Source organism: Peromyscus eremicus, chromosome 3 (assembly GCF_949786415.1).
Source record: "Peromyscus eremicus chromosome 3, PerEre_H2_v1, whole genome shotgun sequence".
In the NCBI taxonomy this organism is placed as follows: domain Eukaryota; kingdom Metazoa; phylum Chordata; class Mammalia; order Rodentia; family Cricetidae; genus Peromyscus; species Peromyscus eremicus.
In genome coordinates this window covers 19268062-19294683 of record NC_081418.1, presented here as the reverse complement: position 1 = coordinate 19294683, position 26622 = coordinate 19268062, and the positions used below count along the sequence as shown (strand labels likewise).

The 26622-nt window shown below is 39.6% G+C and overlaps 1 protein-coding gene across 2 annotated transcripts in view; it reads right to left on the bottom strand.

The window, feature by feature from the left end:
* Ppp1r9a (protein phosphatase 1 regulatory subunit 9A) overlaps positions 1-26622 on the bottom strand; it is a 268157-nt gene that overhangs the window by 98523 nt on the left and 143012 nt on the right. For both annotated transcript variants that reach the window (XM_059257348.1, XM_059257349.1), the window contains exons 3-4: positions 13232-13352; positions 2632-2736 (exon numbers count right to left, since the gene is read on the bottom strand). In XM_059257348.1, the coding sequence (XP_059113331.1) occupies positions 2632-2736; positions 13232-13352 (226 nt within the window). The remainder of the gene's footprint in view (positions 1-2631; positions 2737-13231; positions 13353-26622) is intronic.

Genomic DNA, 26622 nt, shown 5'->3' with positions numbered 1-26622 from the left:
CTACACATAAAATATATCTGTAAAAATTCATTCATATGAGTGTATTGACTTTTAAAAGCAAGACTTGAAGTATTTAAACTTAATTATGAACACTATTTCATTGAAGTGAATTGTGAATCCAACGCAGTACTAACTATAAAAATTTTTCTATATCACATTTCAATGTTAAAAAAGTAAAATCCATTTTTAAAAAGTTGCCTAACATACAAACTACCTATTATTTACCAGATGTAACCCTAATAGATACTTCCCAGAATGTCTACATCCTAGTTGGAAATAGCACATCTCTAAGAGTTCTGATGTCACAGGTTTAAATATACATGCATGTAAACATTAAAGTGGTAATCTACAAAATGCTAGATTGTACTTAGCATTAGTAGAAATTATTTTATGAAGTCAAGTCCCCCTTAATTTGTCTCCTAAAATCTCGTTGGTCTTAATCTTTCTAATGCCAGCAATTGTTAGCTACTCATATATTCTTAACAGCTCCTTCATCATGCTGGTGGCATGTGACTCCAGACCCTAAGCTGGAGGACTGCTTCAAGTTACAAGCTAGCATTGTCTCCATAACAAGTTCTAGGCCTGCCAGGGGTATATAGTGAGACTCAGTCTCAAAGAATTAATAAAACAAACAAATAAAGCAAAACAAAATGTTCAACTATTCATATTCATATATATAAACATACACATGAGCATCTTATTTTCATGAAAAATTCAGGTCTAGTTTTTAATTGGTATTTCATGTAGAACCACTTATAAATGTATTTGGAAGATTTGAATATTAATCTTACAAAGTTAAGATCATGAAAGCACTTTCTCTTACAGTCAACTAATTGAGACTCTGAGTTACATAACTTTAGCAAATTCGGATCCTGGTTAAATAATGTGGGAGGAATAAAGGAGGCTGAAAGTACCATGTGTGTACCAAGATTTTTTGCAAAGTCAATGGTGCAATCAGAATTCCTGTCACCTCAAGGCAAAACAATGGTGTGAAGATGGATGCCATCAGGTAGGCCACGTGAGGTCAGGGTGGACTTCTGGAGGGCACAGGAGCCGAGACCTGTTTAAGACACAGTACTTCTGGATAGAAGACAACATTTGAAACAGAAAGCAGTGAAGGCAAGAGGGTTCAGAAACAATCACAGGAGTTGTGTCTGAAGGACGATGGCGGCTGAGGAACCAGAGAAGAGCATGGAAACAGAAGGGGCGAGAAGCACCGCCACACGGGACCGTCAGCAACAGGCCCAAGAGCTTCCACACAGAGTGGAGGGCCACTGAAGGTGTTCAAAGAGGAGGTGGGTGTGGTGGATCTATGATTATTTCTACTCCTCTGTATTGATCTGTACTTGAGATACACAAAAGATCAATTCCTTTTTCCATAACAGCATTTTCATATTTTGAAAAATGTAATTATGTTCTTCTACTAGAGATATAATTAGGATGGAATGAAATGAGGAGAGAGTGAAATGAGAGAAACTACTTAAGAAGACACTTGCCAGTTTTCCAAGTATTGAAATATGAACACAAATGACCTGGCAAACAGGGAGAAAGGATACATGTAATCTACTCTTTTCCAATTTTTCCAACCATGTTCTTAGAAGTTGAGTGTGCATCCTATTTAGTTTTTGAGTTTGTCTTGATGTCTAGTGAGCAGCTCCCCAACAAGTCTTGTACCACGTGGGGAAGTGATGTGTGCGTGCCACACAGCAATCTGAAGAGTAGAGAGCATCATCACAGGGGTGTCTGGGCACCCTTGACATTATTTTTCCTGCCTTACTGAGGCCTGTGAGTAGGAACACCAGACCCCACTCACGCGCTTGTCTAGGTTGTACTCCTCAAGGCATCCTTTCAGCATCACATGGTGCTCTCCCACTGACAAAGCTGAAAGCTGGAACTCATGCTTATAAAGAACATCAAATATGCTGCATGAGGGCGCTGCTGTCCTCTTTCCAGTGACGTCACCTCAGCAGTGTTTTCAGAATGACTGGCAGTTCAGTTACACTCACTAAATAGTATCTCCTTAAAGTGTTCATTCATAAGATTTTGGCAAACTACAATACATTTACAGTGCTTTCAAAAAAAGTAAACATCAATCAAATAAAACTGATTTCAAAGTTCAACCAGAGTTGGATAAGATGGCTTCTTATTTAAGAGTCATAATTATCACAACCAGAGCTCTAGATGTAAATTCCAAGGTCTGAAGATTGTACCCTTTGTCCTATCACGTTAGAAGAGATACAATTCATTGGAGATAGATCCTGGCTGACTCTTTAAAACAATAAACAGATTTTTTAAATACGCTGCCTCAAATCATTTGGCCTACTTGTCTAATAATGCATGCCACTGGTGTGTGAACATCCATTTCAGTTTCAATTGTTCCAAAGCTGGTTTTGTTAAAAGGAATTGAGAAGAAAATTAATATTTACTGAGGTGGTGACTAGGAAGTCCATCGCCATGGCAATTCTACTGTGTTAACAATAAGTTGCACTATACAGCTTAGCAACAGTGGGGGTTCACACTGCTTTAGTAGTGAGACAAAATACTCAGTGTAATTATAAATATTTATGGGGAAATTGCCATCCATAAAAGTACAAAGTTACCAAGCTGCTCATTAGAAAGCCTCAGATTTACCTGACATTGCCCTTGGTATTTCGCAGAACAGTTGCTGCAAAATTCTGTGTGACCCCCACCAAGCTGATTCCATCCACTTCTACAATCTGGTCATTGACTTGGATCCTGGAGAAAAAGAGAAAATAGCACCCACAGTGAATTCATCTGTTAACGCGCTGCCCTTTCCAAGAAAGTAACTTGACCAAACACTTGCTGACTCCAAACTTATCTTATGCACAATAAACTCCAGATTGTAGTCAAATACTCAATATCTTTTGAAGATTGCAGAGACAGCTCAGTTGGTACAAGGCTGAACTTGACACCCAGAAACTGTGGGAAAATGTCCACAGTGGATCCCTGCAGCCGGCTGGCTAGCCAGCCAAGTATGTGTAACTAATTCAAGGCCAAAGAGATACTCAAGAAAATGTAGACAGCACCTGAGGAACGAAACTTGAAATTATTCTCTTAGCATCTACATTCACGTGCACATACATGTACACATACCCACATAAATATATAAATGTGTGTACAGATGCAGACATTACAAAAAAAATAAATATACCACTGGGAACTAGAAAAGTAATATTGAAAGGATTCATCTTATCACACATATTCTTAAAAAATATAACTATAATGCATGGCAGATCTCTAGCACGTTTTGTGCCTAATTAAAGGTAACTGATACTGCTGCAGTATCCTTGGAGCCTAGTCCCTGACACTGCTCTCCTCCCTCAGGGACAACATCAGGAAGTGCCTCAGTGCTTCAGATATACAATGCTCACGTGTGTGCATGTGTGTGCTTATATACACTCAAAGATGTATGTTCATGTATGTATGTTTCTGAGATGCACATTACATTAATATTGATAAATGTGAAGTACTTCCAAATGTACACATATGTTTTACATACACCATGTTTTATTCCTCATAAGGAATACTGTGTGCATGGAATAATGTGGTATGAAATTGATAACATACACTCAATCACCCAATTTCCAGCTTTATCAAATCTGAGCACTATGCAATACTTGAATCATGGGTTTTTTTTATAATGTATTACAGAACAGGGGAAGCCCCTTAGTTCTTTTCTTATAATCTTCTTGCCTTTATTTCTTCAGTAGAGATGCCACATACTATTTTTTGTGTGTTTAGCAATATATGCCAATGACTGCACATAAGTATACTTCTCATCTTATTACTTACTTTATTCACTCAAAATTAAATTTGAGATTTTTTTTCCTCTGGCAACCATGGTTGTAATTTTAGCTAATTCATTTTGACAACTCTATCATAGTATCTTTTGTGCATCTACTTTCTGTAGATGGACATGCATCATTTTTAAATTTAGGTATTATAAACACAGCTGTAAATAATCAATCTGTTATATGCTTTTTTAAACACACCAGTCCTTCCAGGGTATACACTTGACTCAAGAGTTTCAATCACAGTAGAAATTAAACAAACACACGGGAGTCAAAGAATCCTTGGTGTTTTCAGATCTTTTATAGGTTGTCAATCACGGAGTTTCAGACCTAACCAAGCTTTATTATTCTGACATTACTTACCTACCTTGTTCCTTAGAGAAGGCAAAGGAAGTGGGTGTGCTAAGGATGGAACCCAAGGTTCGCAGGCAAGCTCTCCACCATTGGGATCTACCCCTTGCTGGGAAACCTGGTTCCCCAAATACCCTTTTAATCAGATTAATTTTCTTACTACTTTCGGGAATGATTAGGCAGCCGAATAAAATCTTTGACCTCTTTATTTTATGTTCATGAAAGTCATCTTTTAAGTTCTTCAGGGGTCACCTGTATTTGAACATCGCATTCTGAAGGACCCATCCAAGTGACCATGTGGGCTTACAAAGCTAGGCACAGCATGGCACTGCAGAAAGACACCTCAGCGCTCAAGCGCAGCTCCCACCCCATCTCAGACATCATTGTGAGCAGCCCCCACCCCATCTCAGACGTCATTGTGAGCAGCCCCCACTCCATCTCAGACATCATTGTGAGCAGCCCCCACCCCATCTCAGACATCATTGTGAGCAGCTCCCACCCCATCTCAGACGTCATTGTGAGCAGCTCCCACCCCATCTCAGATGTCATTGTGAGCAGCCCCCACCCCATCTCAGACGTCATTGTGAGCAGCTCCCAACCCATCTCAGATGTCATTGTGAGCAGCCCCCACCCCATCTCAGACATCACTGTGAGCAGCTCCCACCCCATCTCAGACGTCACTGTGAGTTTCAGAGACAACAGAAATATTATTTGCTGCCATCCAAGTCTGCCAGCAGTTTATTTTTCTTTCTTTTGATTTTTCTCCTTCTGTACTTTGTTGTACTCCCCCACCCCCGTTTTTGCCATTCTGGCTCTAGACCTAAGACAATGACGATCATGGTAGTGGCAGCAGCAGCCCTGGCTGGGGACCCTCACTGAAAGTAAGAGGGCTCAGGCTCTTGCCCTCTTGCCATGGAGAGCTCTGCAGGGGTTAAGGAACTCCATGGCCCTCATGGGACAGCAGAAGAACCTGCCTCACTACCTTTTGAATTCTCTTCCGAATTTACGAGTTCAAATCATTTCACAAGCATTTCTTGACTCCTAAAGGGAAATCAGACTTCACAGAAATACTGCTGGATGTGTGTTGTGTTCCTCTGAGGACTTCATGTGTGGCTAAGGTTGCAAACTGAAGCTGTCCGTTCTCTCTCCCCTCACCCCTCCCCCTCTCTCTCTCTTCCTCTGTCTGTCTCTGTCTGTCTCTGTCTCTCTCTGTTTCTTGAGACAGGGCTTCTCTGTGTAGCTTTGGAGCCTATCCAGGAACTCAGTCTCTAGACCAGGCTGGGCTCCAACTAATAGAGATCTGGCTGTCTCTGCCTCAGAGTGCTGGGATTAAAGTCACGCACCACCACCGTCCGGCTTAAAGTGTAACCCAGGCTGGCCTCGAACTCATGATCCTCTGCCTCAGAGTGCTGGGATTAAAGTCACGCACCACCACCGTCCGGCTTAAAATGTGTAACCCAGGCTGGCCTCGAACTCATGATCCTCCTGCCTTTGCCTCCTTCAGCAAATTATGCGCCACCACAACCGGCGCTGTCTGTGTGATTGAATACAAGTGTCCATCATTAAGTGACAATGAAGTAACTTCCTAAGAATGGTATTAATAAATACAAATTACAGATTCTCTGAAATTATTAAGATGTGATCCAGTTGGATTTTTTACTGTAAACAGTTCACAATGCTAACTTTAGGTCTATTCCTGGGTTCTCTATTTTGTCCTATTGATCTACTTATTTATTTGTAAATACCCCATTTTCTTGATTCCTAAAGCTTTCAAAGAAAATCTTGAAGTCACATAATGACCCTTTCCAAACTTTGTTCTTAGCCTTCATTACTGAGTGTGCTGTTTTGAATCTTGTTTCTTTCTTTCCATGTAAAACATCATTGTCCATTTATCAGTATTCACTGTTGCGGTCTGAATGTGAAATGCCCCTCACAGTCTCACAGTGGCCATGTTTGGAAAGTCTTGCTGGGGGAAGTAGGTCACTGGAGGTGGGCTTTGAGATTCACATCCTGGCCCCACTTCCTGTTCTCTCTTTCTGCTCCCCAAGTGAGGCTGAAATGTGTTCAACCAGCTTCCTTCCCCTGCCTCCATGCCTTCCTGGCCTGGTACCAGGTCTTTGTCCAGGCTGGAGGGCTCTGTTCCTCTGGACCTGTGAGTCTGAAGAAGCCCCTGGCTTCCTTAAGCTGCTCTTGTCAGGGTATTTTATCAAAAACAATGGAGGGAAACTAGAACATCCATCCATTAACTTAATGAGATTATTCCCTGAGACTTCACTGGACACAGAGATAAAATTAAGGAGAATTCACATCTTAACAGTATTTTTTCCTCCCTGTAAGTAGGAATGTAACTCCATTCATTGACCCATATTTGATATCTTCAGCAGAATTTTATAGCTTCCCTCATATGGAGCCTAAAATTTTGTCAGATGTACTTCATTTTGGAAGATGATAATATAACTATTAATTCTTTTCATTTCAAATTTTGTTCATTCCTTGCTGATCTACTGTGAGTGACTAACAGTGAATAACTTTTATGTAACAAACTCATGTCCTACCAATGACAAAATTACTATGTTTGAGAAGTTTTCTTTTTTAAATAAATCTAGCTGAAAGAGTATTCCTGCAAATACTATTTCAGAGGACAAACTGCCCCTGCTTGCTTTCTATGTAGTCTTATAAAAAGTGATCACATTTGCTTTCAGATTCTGAGAAGGGACCAGGCCTTCATTCTTCAGAGAATACTTCCAGGGTTGGGCAGAGATACTCCAATGCAGACAAGAAGTCTCACAGGGGATTTCTCTGCTCCCAAATTAATTTTCTTTGTACTACTGACACAAAGCAATGTATAACAAGAAGATAATTAGATTGGGGAGTGGTAGCTGAGTCCAGTAACAATGGCAATTCTGGAGACTGAGGCAGGAGGGTTTGCTTGAGAAAAAGATTTTGAGACCAGCCTGGAGAATGTAGCAAGACCCTGTCTTAAATAAACAATAAGCATAGCGGAATGCAGGCAGACACAGCTGAGCTCAAGTTCAAGTCTCCAAGCTTTGGTGGCAAGCAACCCCAAGTTCACAAGCGAGGAAAAGTAGAAACTAACTGGGAAAAGCACGATGCATTGGAGAACAGGACCTTTCAAACACTGATTATCGCCAACATGACATAAAACAAATTAGAAATGTGTTCTTGACACCAGGCAGATGTGAGAAAGGAATCTCATTTTTAAAAAGTTTTGAAAGTATTTAAAGCCTATAAAGCATTAAATGTAAATCAGTAACTCTGTTCCTATTGTAAAAAGCACACAATTGACACCCTCCTTCTCCAGAGCATTGTTATTGTTCTATTTCTACAAATGTTTATTCAGCTGCCTCTGTTCAATGACTTCAGTTCAATTTTCTTAACTCTATTTTGTACAAAACCTTGGATTTTTGACCATGAATTACTTTAAGAATTATTCCTTAGTTAGCTCCAGAGGATCTTGCCTAAGATGTGTACTGTCACAGAGTAGGAAACAAAAAAACAGAAAGTCAAAGCCTTCTCATCATATCTTTCATAGCACACACTTTAACACTCTGTAGTTTGGGTAACTATTATTCTGAATGAGATACGCAAGGAGGTCAAGGAGGAAAGCTAGCACAGATAATAATGCAACCTTCGGAATGAACTGGAAACTTGAACAGGCACATCTAAATGACACTGGGGCTGCAGTTGTTCCCAAGACTCACACAACACAATACTTGTAAAAGAAGGCACTTGGGGCGAAGGCAGAGATAAACTGGGGGAGCCCCAATTAAAGGAGCCTAACATCCAACGAACATGTGGAAAACCCTGGTCTGCAGATAGGGTCTAGACTACTAACTCAAAACTCCGAGCCTGTGGCACTCCAAAGAACGAAATATACAACACAATGAGAATATGTGGGTAAAATAAACAAGGATAAAAGATGGTCAGTTTTACAAGAAAATAATGAAGAATAGAGTCAATACAAAAAATACCGGTTTCTGGAACAATGTAAAGGAAACAGAGAAGCTGGGCTCACGTGATGGTACACACCTTTAATCCCAGCACTCAGGAGACAGAGGCAGGTAGATCTCTTAGTTTGGTCTGCAAAGTGAGGTCTAGGACAGCCAGGGCCACGCAGGGCAACCATGTCTCAAGAAAACAAACAAACAAACAAACAAACAGGAAAAGAGAGAAAAGGGGAAACAGAATTCAAAGTCTGTATGCTAAATTTGGGATAAAAATCAGATTGTCAGATAGGTTCCATTTGTCCCATGCTTGAAGCAAGAGTTTAAGAGTCTAAGCCGGGCGGTGGTGGCACATGCCTTTAATCCCAGCACTCGGGAGGCAGAGCCAGGCGGATCTCTGTGAGTTTGAGGCTAGCTTGGTCTCCAAAGCGAGTTCCAGGAAAGGCGCAAAGCTACACAGAGAAACCCTGTCTCGAAAAACCAAAAAAAAAAAAAAAAAAAAAAAAAAGAGTTTAAGAGTCTTTCCTAGACAGTGATTAAAAATAAACTGGAGGACTAAGAAGAAAATGGCACATGAGCCACAGCATAGGCCCATCATTTTGAAAGCAACAATTTTGATAGAAAGTTAAGAGTAGGGAGTAAATACAGACTTTAACATGTTTAAGTTTAGACTTCCATATTAGTTCTGTTGGTTGTGTTTAACCGTGTTTTTGCTAAAATGGAGAAACAGGTAAGAAATTTCTGTCAATTAAATAGTGGAGGCAGTTGGTATGGACCACTTATTTCTGTAGATTCTCACTGAAACACCAATGAATAATACATTTGCAAAAAAAAAAATGAACAACAACAACAAAAAGAAAAACGCATACCAGTAACATTTTTAAAAATTAGAAATACAGGTAATTAGTGAACATTTTAAAGGGCTTAGGGAAGGGGCTGAAAAGATGCTTCAGCAGCTAAGGGTACTCACTGCTTTACAGAATGACCTGGGCTCAGTTCCCAGCATCCACAGCACAACTGACTGTAACTCCAGTTCCAGGAAGCCTGATGCCTTCTGGCCACTGTAAGTAGCTACATGCATGTGGTACACAGGCATACATACATGTACAGGAATTAAAACAATAAATTGTTAAGGACAAGGGTACAAGAAAAAATTAAAACTTGAAGGGCAATAATGTCATGGCATTCAAATTATTAAAGATTCTATTGTATCGAAATAGTACATCTGAATGAGGTATAACAGCTGCCATTTGGGAGTTCTGCTCTGCGGAGCACAAATTTAATGTTGTTTCTGAAGGGCACTTTAGCAACATATTTCTAAAGCATTCAACATACATGTAATATGCATTGACATAGTAATGCAAGTTACCTTTATTTAATTAGTTTCAAAGAAATAATCAGAGATGTTCTTGATAATTTGCATATAAAAATGTTGACATGACCCCCATGTTGAAATAAAAAAATGCCAGAAACATCTATAAGTTACACACACACATACACACACACACACACACACACACACACACACACACACACACAGCAATAAAGATATCTTTAAAATCCATTGTGAAAATGAACTACATGTTAAACTGTAATGTACTATTTATGTACTGACTGGAGTTAGACACCATAGGTTTATAGTCAGGCTCTGCTACTTACTTGTGAGTGTACATAAGACACTTTAGCTTCCTTCTATATACAATAGAAGCAATAAAATGCATAATAAATCAACATTATTAGCAAGAGCAAAAAAGTTAAAATACACGGAGCACAGATCACTGCTGTCACAATGTAAGCATTCAACAAATATTCTCTTGATGAATAAAATGTATAAAAACCCAAGGCTTTGCAGAAGTATCCCTTTACCCATGATCTTACTTTCCATGCTTTCAATTATCCATGATCATCTGCTGTCTGAAAGTATTTAGTGGAGAATTCCAGAAGTAAACAATCCCAAACTTCCAAACCGCGTGGCATTTATTCTAAGTAACAGGATGAAATCTGCCTTCGTGTTTTGTCCTGCCAGGATAAGAGCCATTCATTTGCCAGGGACATACATACTGTGTCTGCAATCATCCTGATAGTCACATAAGCATTAAGTTACCAGATGAACAATCACAGTATCACTGCACCTCTGTTCAAGTTACTCTTACTTTAGTTAGCAGTGGCCTCAAAGTACAAGGTAGTGTTGGTCCCTAAGAGCAAGAAGATAATTCAATTGTGCCAAAGACAGTGGGCTGTCTTTAAGTGAAGGTGAAAGTTACCAACTTAAAAGAGAAAAGGAAAGTGCATTTACATATTTACATACAAGGGTTGCCAAACTCCATGGTCAGAACAAAGGCAGAGCTGTTTCCTGAGATTTGGTTCTGGCCCTAGTTTCAGGAATCTACCCAGACAGGGAACAAGCCTGTGGGGAGACAGCTACGAAGACTTAGGGTCTTCCTTTACTTAACTAAGTAAGCAAAGCTGTACTAACTGAAGAACTCCCAGAGGAGGTTCAGCAGCAGAATTCTGACAGTGCCTAGCAACACGGGGAGAACTTGGCTTTCTTCTCTCTACAGTCATCACCATTTACCCTAGACATGTTCCTTATTACCCTAAAACAGCGGTAAATGTACTGACAGCCGAAGCTACCATTTCTATAGCGGCTAGGGAAAGAGCGTGAAGGGCTTTCCTTAGCCGAAGCATTACAAGAAGGACTCCTTAAGCAAGGGCATGGGGAGGACGAGAAAATAAGGAAGCTGAAGCCCCTGGACTCAGGGTCTACAGTCTATAACCCAAGGCCAAAAAGAAATTCTCTCAGATGCAAGGGACACAAGAGAAGTAATACACATCATTTGGAGTGTCCACACTTTCACAGAAAATTTACCATGTCTAATATATAAAATTAACTTAGGAGCAGAAAACCAGTATTGTGGCATGCTCTAATTCCTTTAATGTGTCTGTGTAAACATGATGCTCGCACATATCCACGTGCCCCACCCCCAAAAAAGACTGTAAAAAGTACTATAAAGGAGAAAAGAAAAACTGTCAATGCAGAGAGAATTTATCACCAGGAGTCCAGGTGATGAACTGCTAAAGGAGGTCTGTCAAGGAAAAGGCATGACATTAGGTAGAAATGTGTGTCTTGCCCAGGAAAAGAATGTGAGGAGGCCAAGAAGAGCCCAGGCTGCAAATCACTCCAACACTGACACTGATCACAGCACAGAGCATGCTCTTCAGCCTCCTCAAACTGTCGAGAGGCCTCAGTGCTGACTCAGAACCAGGCGCTAGCTGCAAGGCTAATGAAATTGTAGAAGTTGGGCTACTCTTGGGTTCTTTAATGTGTTCATATAGTTATTTGTTGGCATGATATTTCTGCAAAGGGGGCTGGGGAAGACTCTACTTCTCAAGGTGTGTTCCAACAAGGAAGCAAGGATGAAAGGCAGGGACACCAGCTGAGGCAACATTAACGATCTTCATGGGATTTCAATGTGCATGGAGATACAGATCTACCAGCAATATCCCAATTCCCCAAGAGAAGATCTAATATAAATAGTGAAACAACACAGGACAACAAAATAAAACAAATATTTGATAATAAATAAGATGAATCAAATTTAATTTTTAAAACAAGTGAGGAAAATATAAAATGGCCTGTGTTTAAAACCAGATCTAGGAGTGCTGAATGCAATCTTTTTCTTTGTGTTTTCATTTTGCATCTTTGTTTGGATTTGTGACCCAGTCACCTAAAAGGTGATGCATAATCCTTTTGTTTTGCTTGGCATTAACTGTAAGGATTATTTCCTATCTCCCTGAAATGACTTTCACAAACGAGGTAGATTTTTACAAGTTTAATTCACTTGGAAGAAAGGGGTCCTTTCAATGTGTTACATAATAGTTTTAGTATTTCCCACTTTACTTCAATTTTATTTTTTATTTTTTGGTTTTTCTAGACATGATTTCTCTGTATAGCCCTGGCTGTCTTGGAACCTACTGTGTAGACCAAGCTGGCCTCAAACTCAGAGATCTGCCTGACTCTGCCTCCAAGTATTGGGATTAAAGGCATGGGCCACAATGCCCAGCTTAGGACCTAAAATTTTGTTTATTTTTATTTATTTTGTATTGTGTTAATTTGTAAGTGTACTCATGTCCACACATGTGGAAATCAGAGGACAGCTTTTAATAACATCCTATTGGCAACAATATTTTCCATGATTAACTCAGCATCTTTCTTGAGTTCCTGTCTCAAAAAGTAAATAAATAAATAAAAATCAATTTGGTACCTACCCCTTTACAACCCTGTATATACCAACAGGCGTTTCAGGATTATGAAAGACAGTGATGCTGCTGTGAGTCTCAACAGAGACCATGATTCATTGACTACTTGAGAAGAAGGTTATGCGATATGTAATCTAACATAAAAATGTTATTTATGCAGTGTTCTTTGAATTCGGCTGTCATAATCTGAGGTCTTTGTTCATTTCTCTTGTCGCCTTCCAGTTTCCCATCAGAAGCCTGGTGTCAGGCAGAATCTTTCCATTAAAGATACATGACCTTTGAGCTGACGCAAGCTAAAACATTAAGCCGTAATTACCCGGAGCAGGCTGCCAGCCTCTGCTCCTGGAGAGGTCTCCTTCTACGTGTTCAAGTAGCGCTCTAGCACCTGTTTCTTTGTGGGAGACATGGAAGAACACTAGTCTCCATAACTCCCCTCAGGGCAGAAGTAGACTCTCAAGTTCCCCTCCACCTCTGTCACTTTCAAAAGCATCAGAATTACTAAATTCATTTGAACATTTCTGAAATAAAGTTATATGTCAGCTTCCCCGGGATACACTCTTAAACCATACACATCATGTTATGGCCCACTTCCCACTGAGTAAGTAGATGGGTGGATAGAAAGAAAGGCAGACCGACAGATGCACATTTATTGCATAGCTATTCTGCTGCCAATAAGAAAGTAATTCACAAAAAAAAAGAAAGTAATTCACGTGCTTTAACATTCTCCCACATCTGAGAAACACTGAAAAAAAAAATTTTAATTCAAAGAAGAAGATCACACTGACAGAAATTTGCGGGGCAGTTTCCCGGGATCCAATTCACATTCAACAGTATCAAGCTCACCTGCCATCCCGCTGAGCAGCACCGCCATCTGTCACTGTCTTGACAAATATCCCCAGCTTCTCCAGGCCTGCATCGGCGCCAACACCCATTCCAATAATGCTTATGCCAAGCCCATCCTCATCTAGGAGAAAGAGAAGACAGTGAGCAGCGGGCTTTGTCCTGTTCTGGGTAGCTTAGCTGGCCGGCGAGGCTGCTTGCTGCTTCTAGCTTTGTTACACATTGTGCACAGGACAAGTGATGTGTTTGCCTACACAGATCAAGAGCCTCAAATGGTTCAAGAGTTCAGACATTCTTCTGCTATTGTTGGCAACCCAGTGTGGTCCTAGCAAAGACAATAATTTGGTTCTTGAAGAATCAATGGATCTCAAAACTGAGTTTCTGATTACCCTATGTAATATTTTAGTCATGAACAAACATACTCAACAACAATTTTAATTTTAAATAAATGTGTCCCATAGTTACTTGGAATTCCATCTTTTCCTTTTTGTCATCTACTCGTGTTAAGAAGAATTCATGAAGCCTGGAGTTAGCTCAGTGGCCAAGCACTCTCCTACTGTGCCTTATGCCCGAGTTTGATTTTTAGCACAACAAAAGAAAAATAAAGATTGGGTGTATAACTGAGAACACTCTTCTATGCTTCTATACAAGGACCTATACTCATCATCAACAATTAGTAGTATATGCACGGGCACACCTATATGTATATACAAACATACACAGGCAGACCCACACTGATGTATATTTAGCTTTTCTTTCCTTTACACAAATAAGACTTCAATTCTTATGGCATCACACACATTTAAAATTAATAATACCTCATGGATAAACTTTTATAGTCCTAAATCATTTCTAATGACTGCATAATATTTCATGATGATATATCACAGTATATTAAATCACTTCCTTATTAACAATAAGTCACCTTTATTTCTATTTTATTGGCCCTATAAGCAATACTGAAAGTTATATTTCAAATTCACTTACAAATCATGTGTTTATTCACATCTCCATTTGTCCTTTCCAGGAGCATATGTAATTCACCATCAATAAAATTAAAAGGCTTTGTTAACATTCAAGGTTCTTTTTCTGGTAGCCTCAAAGTCTTTGTAATCATGATTTATCAGCAGTATTAAAAAACAGATACTATCTAATCAGCAGTTATGAATCATTAAAAGAAAACTAACCCACCAATTCAAGAGAATGCATTTAAAATAGCCTTCAGCAATTGTTATTATTATATTCACAATGTGCTTCAGAGGTGGATTTGTCTCAGTGATCATTATTTGTAACTAAGTACATCTAGACAATCCTGTATCTTTACCCTACATTTGTTTCTAGAGTTGCCTTTAGTAACACTGTACCTTCCTGGATTCTGTGGTGTCTTCCCTGCATGAGTTTTGACATGAAGTCCATCCAAGAGAAGTCCACCTTGATTGCAGGCATAGGAATCTCTCCAGGGTGAGAACATGAATATCCGCTGATATGAGTGATCACTGAAACTACTGTAACCCATTATACTTAGGATGTCTGCCCATATGCAATTTCTCATATGTACTTCACTCTAATCATTTCTCTTGTATAAATAACCTGAGCTTGATCAGGAGGATTCTCTTGCTAAAGATTTTCCAACACTCACCACATTGTGAAAGTTTCTCCCGAGAGTTCTCTTGTGCTTGTGAAGGTTTGATGTGTTTCGGCAGGGCTTGGTGGGTGGGGGTAGTTGCATATTGGTCATCTGCATGGTTTTATTCCCTCCTACATGGATTCTCTTGTGTGTATCATGGTAAACCAATGGTTGAACGAGTCACGCTATGATATTTGTAGAATTTTTCTCTATGATATTTGTAGAATTTTTCTGGAGTAAATTTGTTCCTATGAATGAGGGCCTTCCCATGCTGTTCACAGCCAGATGGATCTCCACACCTACCCTGGGTTTTGCTTGAGACAGTTGTAGAGACACTTCCACAGATGAGGCCACAGGATTTCTCTCCATTTCCTTCCCCATCATCTCCCCTGCCCCCACAGGGAATCTCTGGGGAATTAGCGTTTCTCCTGAATCTTTGCTTCCTCCACTGTGGGTGCAGGGGTTTTCTCCATTCCAATCACCACCTGCTAAACTAGGGGCTACAGCTTCCCATATTGGTTACATTCCAAGCTCCCTCTCAGATCTCTGCACTGTCAGGACACTGAATCCTCACAAGTATCCCATATGGAAATTATTTTTTGGTTTTAAAACCTATTTTCCCTGCCTGGACTTAGGCCTTCTTAATACCCTTTTTTTCTTCTTTCCATAGCTCCTCTTACTGCTCTAACTAGAAAGTTATTTAGATTTTTTTGATCTATAGAACATAGTATGGGAAAAGTAACATTAGCTTGAGACACCCTGAATTCTAATGCAGACTTCTTACAAGAAGAAACAACAACCGAAGGGCGAACATGGCCGGAAGAGCATAGTCAACCCACAGAGATGATACTCCCAGCAGCACCTCAGCTTTCTCTGTTCATAGGAAGGAGTGCCAAGAACATGTGGAGTTTGGAAAGCACAAACTCTTGGCAAGAATCCAGTATCAGGCCAGCAAGACTTCTCAACAGGTAAAGGTGCTTGCTACCAAGATTGCATTCTAAATTCAATCCCAGAACCCACATGGTGGGGGGGGGAGAGTGCATTCCAGCAAGATGTCTTCTGACCTCCACATGTTTACCTCAGCACCATCCCTCTCCCCAAAGAGCAAAGGGTCAATACACACAATGAATATAAAATGTTTAAAAGAACCCAGTAGTGACCCTGGGCATTGGCCTTTCTTCCTCTATACATTCCTGGGGACAGACAAAAGCATTAAGTAGACAAAGCAATCAGGAAAAAACAGGGAGGCCCTCTTATTACTGAAGATGCCATCACCTGACCTGGAGGTCCAGGCTCGCTTCCTCTCAGGAAAGAGGCGCTTTCCTGGCACAACACTGTTTTCATTGCCAGTGAGATCTGAGCCTGGATCCGCCGCGGGTTGTTAGATTTCCCTTCCTGTAGAATGCCAGCATTTCTACTGAATTTTGTCTCTTTATTCTGGTGATTTACAAACATTCTTAGAATATTACAGACATTAACTTTGTTAGTTATAATGCAGTTTTTCATTTTTCTACTGATTTTTTTCTGACATAATTGTCTTTATCAGATTAAGGCTGCACATAATCAAATTGGTATTATCTCTTCTAACTTCTGCTTTCCCATTTTGTTTGTGTTATTCCCACCAACCTAGGTGATAGATATTATTGTAGATCTTCTCCAAATATAATATCATTACTTTTTAACATTTGATTTTAATGTGTTTAGAGTTTCTAACGTGGTGGAATGAAAGGCTCAACTGTGTACTGTAGGTGGATACTGAGCAATGTCAGGCTTTACGCCATATTACATTCTCTCTCATATTAATATTTTCTCCTGGGCCTTCAGTTTTGTTCCACTGACCAATCCCTGTAAGTATCATTTGTCCTCTGGCTTTAGTTGAAACATTTCCATGCTTCCTGAATTTAAAGATAGAATTCTCCATTGCTTTTGTGATCTGCACTTTGCAAACTTCATAGGCGATGTCCAATTTACACAATTTTTAGTGTAAATCTTACCACATGTCTTTCTCTGTGATTATAGACTTTTTCCTCCAAATTATATGGAGTTAACTTTGCTAATAAAGGACTACCTATTCTGCTTATCTAAAAATCCATTTTCTTTAATTATTCTCGTTAGATATTTCCATGGTTGATATTTTATTTCACTTACAATTCTGAAATTTGGAGTTGGTACTATAGCCTTTGTTTTTTAATAGTATATCAGTTTTGGGTAAAAACTCTAAGGATTTTTGATGGCATGTGTCAGAGTTTTCCTTCATTTCATCTGATTAAAAAAGAGTCTAAACAACATTGGTTTTGTGTTTTCCTTATGCGCTATGGAGCCATGTGAGTCTGAAGCATTCCAGTGTTTTACCTGTAGATACCATTCTAATGAAATGTTTTCATGGTTTACATAATAGACACCATTTCAATTGCTACTATGGCAACTCACCAATCTGTTACATTGACTTGGATATTCATACTGTTATAAAATAAATAAATTATTTCTAGGTACTCATCATTTGTGTCAGAGAAATTCAGTGCTCAATAACTCTCATGCTGTTTATTTCCATATATATTTACTATATATTGCTAATATGCCTTTATTTGCCTTTAGTCAAAATTGTCAAGGATTTGATCCAGTTGGTGAAAAAACTTTGCATTATTAATTTTACTATTTTCTCTTTTCTATCACTTACATTGTTGTATTTATAGTTTCTCCCTGTCTTGTCATTTGTCTTGAGCTGAAGCTGGATTTGAACTTCAGATGCCTCTGCCACCTGTATGCTAGGATGACAGGCGTGTGCCACATCGGGCTGTGCTTCTCAGTTTTAAAAATGACTTAGCACTTTTAAAGATAACTTCACTAAAGGCTGAAGAGCCAGTAGACAGTAGCTCCACCTTGTCTCAGCACCATATTTTTGTTCTTTATTTTTGCCGGACCAGTTGGTGGCCAGAAGAATGTGCTGTTTTTGTACCTTTGAAGTAGGTTTTATAATTTTAATTAATGTATAGACAAAAAAAAGCACGAAGGAAGATGTGGATCCAAGCAGTGCACATTTTATGTCATCACTACAGGTATTCAAGCATAAGGAAAATCAACTTTGAAACTATGAAATTTGTGACTCATAGTTACTTCTACTTTAGTACATAAAAGATACTTCACTGTTATTAATGCTCTTTTATTAGGGCAACTGAGTAAATTTAAAAGCAATGGCAATTGTCTTCTAATACCATGTACTTGTCTGGTCAGCTGTGTATAATCAGTTACCTACCTCAGAGGCTATTTTTCTTTTGTGCTAGAACAGGTTGCCCGTCCTCCCTGTTTCCATGGACAAAATCCTCCTAGCTTGGGGGCTAGGGCTAAGTAGTTATTTCTGCTGAGTATGTTTTAGTTCTTAAATTCTATGGTTTTTTTGATGACAGATGTCAGTGACATTCCATAGTTTCAAAAGCTATTCTGGTGAAAATCACATAGTAATATGAGGAATGTGTTTGCTTTTGTTCTTACTTTTGGAGAGAGAGAGAGAGAGAGAGAGAGAGAGAGAGAGAGAGAGAGAGAGAGAGAGAGAGAGAGAGAGAGAGAATGAATCATTGGTTCTATTCTCCCTAAAACATACCACTTTGTGGAAGCCCAGATTGAATGCAGCACCCTTCATGTACCTAGTACATTTATCAGCCCAGGTTTCTCACTACTTGACATTTTGTTTGCATTATTTAAGACATATGCTGATAACTCAGTCAGAAGGGCAGAGGGAGATCTGCCACAAGTACATCTGAACTAAGTGTTGTACTCGTGTGGGTCAGACTTGGGAAACAGAACCTTTGGACATTAAAAGAAAAAAAAGTCCGTTAAACATGGCACAGCAGCCATCCATTAAATTATTAAAAATCAAGTTATGAAGAAAAACCTCTTGCGCAGATGGAAGAAAAGATTTCAGTAGCAACATTGATCTGATTGAGAGAATTATTATTATTTTTCTATTTTGACCTATTAGTGATGCATACCTGCTCGGTGAATAAGTCACTGGGTGAAGATGACTCTAATATTCTTTCCCAGGACTTCTTAAACATGAAAAGACATTTTTGAACTGCACATTTGATCAGATTGTTAGCTTTTTCTTTTCTTTTTTAGAACCTTTGAATAAAAAAGTGAACCTTTGAAAAAATGTATCTTATTTACCTTTTCAGACTTCTTAGATGATTGTCTTTTTTCTTAAATGTTTATTTTAAAGAATGATGCTATTGTAATTTTTATTTTGGTTAAGGTTTTTACTGTATATTAAACTTTTCAAAAGATATCCCTTTCCAAGACAGTTGGGAATAACAGCTTCAATTTTCTATCAAAAATGCATCAAAGAATTATATAATTTCTAGATTCTCATGCTAGTAAAGAGGTTCTAATTTTTTTTTTTAATTTTTATTTTGCAATATAATTCAGTTCTACATATCAGCCACAGATTCCCTTGTTCTGCCCCCTCCCGCCCCCCTCACCTTCCCCCCAGCCCGCCCCCCATTCCAATCTCCTCCAGGGCAAAGCCTTCCCCACAGACTGAGATCAACCTGGTGGACTCAGTCCAGGTAGGTCCAGTCCCCTCCTCCCATGCCGAGCCAAGGGACCCTGCATAGGCCCCAGGTTTCAAACAGCCAACTCATGCAATGAGCACAGGACCCGGTGCCACTGCCTGGATGCCTCCCAAACAGATCAGGCCAATCAACTGTCTCACCCACTCAGAGGGCCTGATCCAGTTGGTGACCCCTCAGCCATTGGTTCAGATTTCATGTGTTTCCGTTTGTTTGGCTATTTGTCTCTGTGCTTTACCCAACCTTGGTCTCAACAATTCTCGCTCATATAAACCCTCCTCATTCTCGCTAATTGGACTCCCAGAGATCCACCTGGGGCCTAGTCATGGATCTCTGCATCCAGATCCCTCAGTAGTTGGATGAGGTTTCTAGCACGACAATTAGGGTGTTTGGCCATCCCATCACCAGAGTAGGTCAGTTCGGACTGTCTCTCGACCATTGCCAGCAGTCTGTTGTGGGGGTATCTTTGTGGATTTCTGTGGGCCTCTCTAGCACTTTGTTTCTTCCTATTCTCATGTGGTCTTCATTTACCATGGTCTCCTATTCCTTGTTCTCCCTCTCTGTTGTTGATCCAGCTGGGATCTCCCACTCACCCAAGCTCTCTTTCCCTTGACCCTCGCCCTTCACTACCCCCACTCATGTCCAGGCTGTTCATGTAGATCTCATTCCATTTCTCTGTCGTTGGGCGATCCCTGTGTCTTTCTTGGGGTCCTGTTTTCCAGGTAGCCTGCCTGGTGATGTGAGTAGCAGTCCAGTCATCCTTGTTCCACATCTAGTATCCTGTTATGAGTGAGTACATACCATGTTTGTCTTTCTGAGTCTGGGATACCTCACTCAGGATGATTTTTTCTAGATCCATCCATTTGTCTGCAAACCTCATGATGTCATTGTTTTTCTCTGCTGAGTAGTATTCCATTGTGTATATGTACCACATTTTGTTTATCCATTCTTCAGTTGAAGGGCATCTAGGTTGTTTCCATGTTCTGGCTATTACAAACAACGCTGATATGAACATAGCTGAACAGGTGCTCTTGTGGTGTGGTTGAGCATTCCTTGGGTATATGCCCAAGAGTGGTATAGCTGGATCTTGGGGGAGATGGATTCCCAATTTTCTAAGAAATCGCCATATTGATTTCCAAAGTGGTTGTACAAGCTTGCATTCCCACCAGCAGTGGAGGAGAGTTCCCCTAGCTCCACATCCTCTCCAGCATAAGGTGTCTTCAGTGTTTTTGATCTTAGCCATTCTGACAGGCGTAAGGTGGTATCTCAGAGTTGTTTTGATTTGCATTTCCCTGATGATTAGGGATGTTGAGCAATTCCTTAAATGTCTTTCAGCCATTTGAGTTTCCTCTGTTGAGAATTCTCTGTTTAGTTCTATAGCCCATTTCTTAATTGGACTGTTGGGCATTTTGATGTTTAATTTCTTGAGTTCCTTATATATTCTGGATATCAGTCCTCTGTCAGATGTGGGATTGGTGAAGATCTTTTCCCATTCTGTAGGCTGTCGCTTTGCTTTGTTGACTGTATCCTTTGCCCTACAAAAGCTTCTCAGTTTCAAGAGGTCCCATTGATTGATTGTTTCTCTCAGTGTCTGTGCTACTGGTGTTCTATTTAGAAAGTGGTCTCCTATGCCAATGTGTTCAAGACTACTTCCTACTTTCTCTTCTAGCAGGTTCAGAGTAGCTGGATTTATGTTGAGGTCCTTGATCCACTTCGACTTAAGTTTTGTGCACGGTGATAGATATGGATCTATTTGCAGCCTTCTACATGTTGATATCCAGTTTTGCCAGCACCATTTGTTGAAGATGCTTTCTTTTTTCCATTGTGCACTTTTGGCTTCTTTGTCAAAAATTATTTGTTCATAGGTGTGCGGATTAATGTCAGGGTCTTCAATTCGATTCCATTGGTCCACATGTCGGTTTTTATGCCAGTACCAAGCTGTTTTTATTACTGTAGCTCTATAGTAGAGCTTGAAGTCAGGGATCGTGATGCCTCCAGAGGTTGTTTTATTGTACAGGATTCTTTTGGCTATCCTGGGTTTTTTGTTTTTCCATATGAAGTTGAGTATTATTCTTTCCAGGTCTGTGAAGAATTGTGTTGGTATTTTGATGGGGATTGCATTGAATCTGTAGATTGCTTTTGGTAAGATTGCCATTTTTACTATGTTAGTTCTGCCTATCCATGAGCATGGGAGATCTTTCCATTTTCTGACATCTTCTTCAATTTCTTTTTTCAGGGACTTAAAGTTCTTGTCATATAGGTCCTTCACTTGCTTGGTTAGTATTACCCCAAGGTATTTTATGTCATTTGTGGCTATAGTAAAGGGTGATGTATCTCTGATTTCCTTCTCCGCTTTTTTGTCCATTGTATATAGGAGGGCTACTGATTTTTTGGAGTTGATCTTGTATCCTGCTATGTTGCTGAAGGTGTTTATAAGTTGTATCAGTTCCTTGGTGGAATCTTTGGGGTTGCTCAAGTATACTATCATGTCATCTGCAAATAGGGAAAGCTTGACTTCTTCCTTTCCAATTTGTATCCCCTTAATCTCCTTATGTTGTCTTATTGCTCTGGCTAGAACTTCAAGTACTATATTGAATAAGTATGGGGAGAGCGGACAGCCTTGCCTCGTTCCTGATTTTAGTGGAATTGCTTTGAGTTTCTCTCCATTTAATTTGATGTTGGCTGTTGGCTTGCTGTAAATTGCCTTTATTATGTTTAGGTATGTTCCCTGTATTCCTGATCGCTCCAAGACCTTTATCATGAAGGGGTGTTGGATTTTGTCAAATGCCTTTTCAGCATCTAGTGAGATGATCATGTGGTTTTTTTCTTTGAGTTTGTTTATATGGTGTATCACATTGACCGACTTTCGTACGTTGAACCATCCTTGCATCCCTGGAATGAATCCTACTTGATCATGGTGGATAATTGTTTTGATGTGGTCTTGGAGTCTGTTTGCCAGTATTTTATTGAGTATTTTTGCATCAATGTTCATGAGGGAGATCGGTCTGTAGTTCTCTTTCTTTGTTGTATCCTTGTTTGGTTTGGGAATCAGGGTAATTGTAGCCTCATAGAAGGAGTTTGGTAATGTTCCTTCTGTTTCTATTGTATGGAACAATTTAGAGAGTATTGGTATTAACTCTTCTTTGAAGATCTGGTAGAATTCTGCACTGAAACCATCTGGTCCTGGGCTTTTTTTGGTTGGGAGACTTTTAATGACTGTTTCTATTTCGTTAGGGGTTATTGGACTATTTAAATAGTTTATCTGGTCTTGATTTAATTTAGGTATGTGGTACCTATCCAGAAAATTATCCATTTCTTTTAGGTTTTCCAGTTTTGTGGAATAGAGGTTTTTGAAGTATGACCTGATGATTCTCTGGATTTCCTCAATGTCTGTTGTTATGTCCCCCTTTTCATTTCTGATTTTGTTGATTTGGATGCTCTCTCTCTGTCTTTTGGTTAGTTTGGATAAGGGCTTGTCTATCTTGTTGATTTTCTCAAAGAACCAACTCTTTGTTTCATTAATTTTTTGTATTGTTCTCTTTGTTTCTATTTTATTGATTTCAGCTCTCACTTTGATAATTTCCTGGCATCTATTTTTCCTGGGAGACTTTGCTTCTTCCTGTTCTAGAACTTTCAGGTGTGCTGTTAAGTCACTACTGTGAGATTTCTCCAGCTTATTTATGTGGGCGTTTAGTGCTATGAATTTCCCTCTTAGTACTGCTTTCATAGTGTCCCATAGGTTTGGATATGTGGTGTCTTCATTTTCGTTGATCTCTAGGAAGTCTTTAATTTCTTTCTTTATTTCTTCCTTAACCCATTGGTGATTCAGGTGGGTATTGTTCAGTTTCCATGAGATTGTAGGTTTTCTGTAGTTTTTGTTGTTGTTGAAATCCAACTTTAGACCATGGTGGTCTGATAGAACACAGGAGGTTATTCTAATTGTTTTGTATCTGTTTAGATTTGCTTTGTGACCAAGTATGTGGTCGATTTTAGAGAAGGTTCCATGGGGTGCTGAGAAGAAGGTATATTCTTTTTTGTTAGGATGGAATGTTCTATAGATGTCGATTAAGTCCATTTGAGTCATGACATCAGTTAAGTCCTTTATTTCTCTGTTAAGTTTCGATTTGGGGGATCTGTCCAGTGGTGAAAGTGGGGTGTTGAGGTCTCCCACTATTAATGTGTGGGGTTTTATATGTGATTTAAGCTTTAATAATGTTTCTTTTACATATGTGGGTGCCCTTGTGTTTGGGGCATAAATGTTCAGTATTGAGACTTCATCTTGGTGGATCTTTCCTGTGATGAGTATGTAATGCCCTTCTTGATCTCTTTTGATTGATTTTAGTTTGAAGTCTATTTTGCTGGATATCAGGATGGCTACACCCGCTTGTTTCTTAAGACCGTTTGATTGGAAAGTCTTTTCCCAGCCTTTTATTTTTAGGTAGTGTCTATCTTTGAATTTGAGATGTGTTTCTTGTATGCAGCAGAAAGATGGGTCCTGCTTTCGTATCCATTCTGTAAGCCTATGTCTTTTTATAGGTGAATTAAGTCCATTGATATTGAGAGATATTAATGTCCAGTGATTGTTCATTCCTGTTATTTTTTGGTGGTGATGTGTGTGTACTTTTCTTCGTTGGGGTCTACTGCTGTGGCTTTATCTATTGCCTGTGTTTTCGAGGTTGTATCTGACTTCCTTAGGTTGGAATTTTCCTTCTAGTGCTTTCTGTAGGCCTGGGTTTGTGGATAAATATTGTTTAAATCTGGCTTTGTCATGGAATGTCTTGTTCACTCCATCTATGAGGATTGAAAGTTTTGCTGGGTATATTAGTCTAGGCTGACATCCATGGTCTCTTAACGTCTGCATTACATCTGTCCAGGACCTTCTGGCTTTCAAAGTCTCCATTGAGAAATCGGGTGTTATTCTGATAGGTTTGCCTTTATATGTCACTTGGCCTTTATTCTTTGCTGCTCTTAATATTCTTTCTTTATTCTGTACGTTTAATTGTTTAATTATTATGTGGCGAGGGGACTTTTTTTGGGGGTCTAGTCTGTTTGGTGTTCTATAGGCTTCCTGTATCTTCATAGGCATTTCCTTCTTTAAGTTGGGAAAGTTTTCTTCTATGATCTTGTTGAATATATTTTCTGTGCCCTTGAGTTGGTATTCTTCTCCTTCTTCTACCCCTATTATTCGTAGGTTTGGTCTTTTCATGGTGTCCCAAATTTCTTGGACATTTTGGTTCATGACTTTGTTGACTTTAGTGTTTTCTTTGACTGATGAATCTATTTCTTCTATTGTATCTTCAATGCTAGAGATCCTCTCTTCCATCTCTTGCATTCTGTTGATTATACTTGCATCTGAAGTTCCCAATCGTTTTCTCAGATTTTCTATTTCCAGCATTCCCTCTGTTTGTGTCTTCTTCATTTTTTCTATTTCCCTTTTCAGGTCTTGGACTGTTTCCTTCATTTGTTTCATTGATTTTTCTTGATTTTCTTTCAGTATTTTATTGTTCTCTTCCAGGACTTTTTTGATTTCTTCTAATTTGTTTGCCCTTTCCTCTAGTTGTTTACAGCGTTCTTCACATTTTTTTGTCTTTTCCTCTACACGAGCCTCTAGCTTCTTCATGATGACATTCACAAGGCTATTTTCTTCTGCTTCTTCCAATTTCTGATGTTCAGGTCTAGGTGTTGGAGGAGGGCTAGGGCCTGGTGATGGTGTATTACTATTCATTTTGTTGTATGTGTTTCTGCCTTGACGTCTGCCCATCTCCTTGTGGTTCGTTCCTGGCCTTATCCGCACACTTGGTTCAGACAGAGCTGACAGATTCAGGAATTCTCTCTCTCTTGTCCAGATGGGAGCTCTCTTGTCCAAATTGGAAGTCCTGTGCTTCAGAAGGGAAGTCCGGGGCAAGATGGGAGCTGAGGGGCCGGCCTCTAAGTCTCAGGAAGAGGCTTGGGGCTCAGGCGGATGGGCGTGGGGGCAGGGCGTGGAGACTGCAGGGTCTGCCAGGGGTCTTGGAGAAGGAGATCCTTCCCGGTGGGGCTAGAAGGGCACCTAAGAGGTTCTAATTTTTATTCAAACGTAGTATCTTTCTTCTTTTTAAAAATCTCATGTTACCAGACAACTAGTTTCTCTTTAGAGATAGCTTTAAACTGATTTGTTTATCTTAATCTACTCTCTGTTTCCTCTCTGCTAGATCTACTTGTGAAAGAAATGTAGTGAAGTTTTGAACCATTTTATTTTCTTTGGTCATCTTCTATAGTTTAAATTTCTACTTTAAATTTTAGGGTGAAATATACACACACAATATAATTTGTTCAACGGTTTATCTGTGAAACACGTTTAAAGACAGCAGTAAGTGGGTCTGGTGGCACACACATGTAATCCAAGCACCGGAAGCCTGGGAGGAGAAGCAGGAATTCCGGGCCAGACTGGCTACACAGTGAAATCACTTCTCATGCCCCCAAAACTCAGGCAATGTGAAGAGACTTATGATATGAGCATTGGGATGCTGAGGCAGGAGGATCACAAGTTGGAGACCAGCCAGAGCTACTATAGAATCCAAGGGCAACCTGGGCTACAAGAACAAGATAAAACAAGAAATTCTAAGAAGTTCTAAGAAATATATGGAATATAGCCACATCATAAAGCTACCTTCCAGCTTTCCTTACTCTTGGTGTCATTGAATCTAATTATTTTATTCATCATTATTTCAAGAACACTGACATAATAAAAAAAAATTAATCACCCATGTATCCCATATCCTTAAGTAATACACTATTCAATTTTCCCTCAGTTGAAATGTGGAATTACGGCTGAGAGCCTTCTGTGATTTCCTATTTACATTCCCTCAAAGTTCTGTTTGTAAAAGCCACACCTGCCGCTGCAGGAGCTGCAATGCACAGCTTGTCACTGACTGGACATGCTGTCAGGCCTCTGACGAATGTTTGGGTTGTTCTCACCTTTGGCTCTCATCAGCAATATGAGACACGCTGGGTTTCTGGTAAGATCCTTCTCAACACACACACAATGAAAGCCTCACTCTCCATTTTCACTACGAATGAAAGTGTCCTTCAACTGGAGTCGTGTTCACTGGGATGCTGGATCGCCATCATCTTCACCCACACAGTTCCATGTTTAATATTTATTCATACAGAATTCCACTCTTTTCTTCACCTTGACTGTCTTGAACAAGTCGATTCTTTGCTTC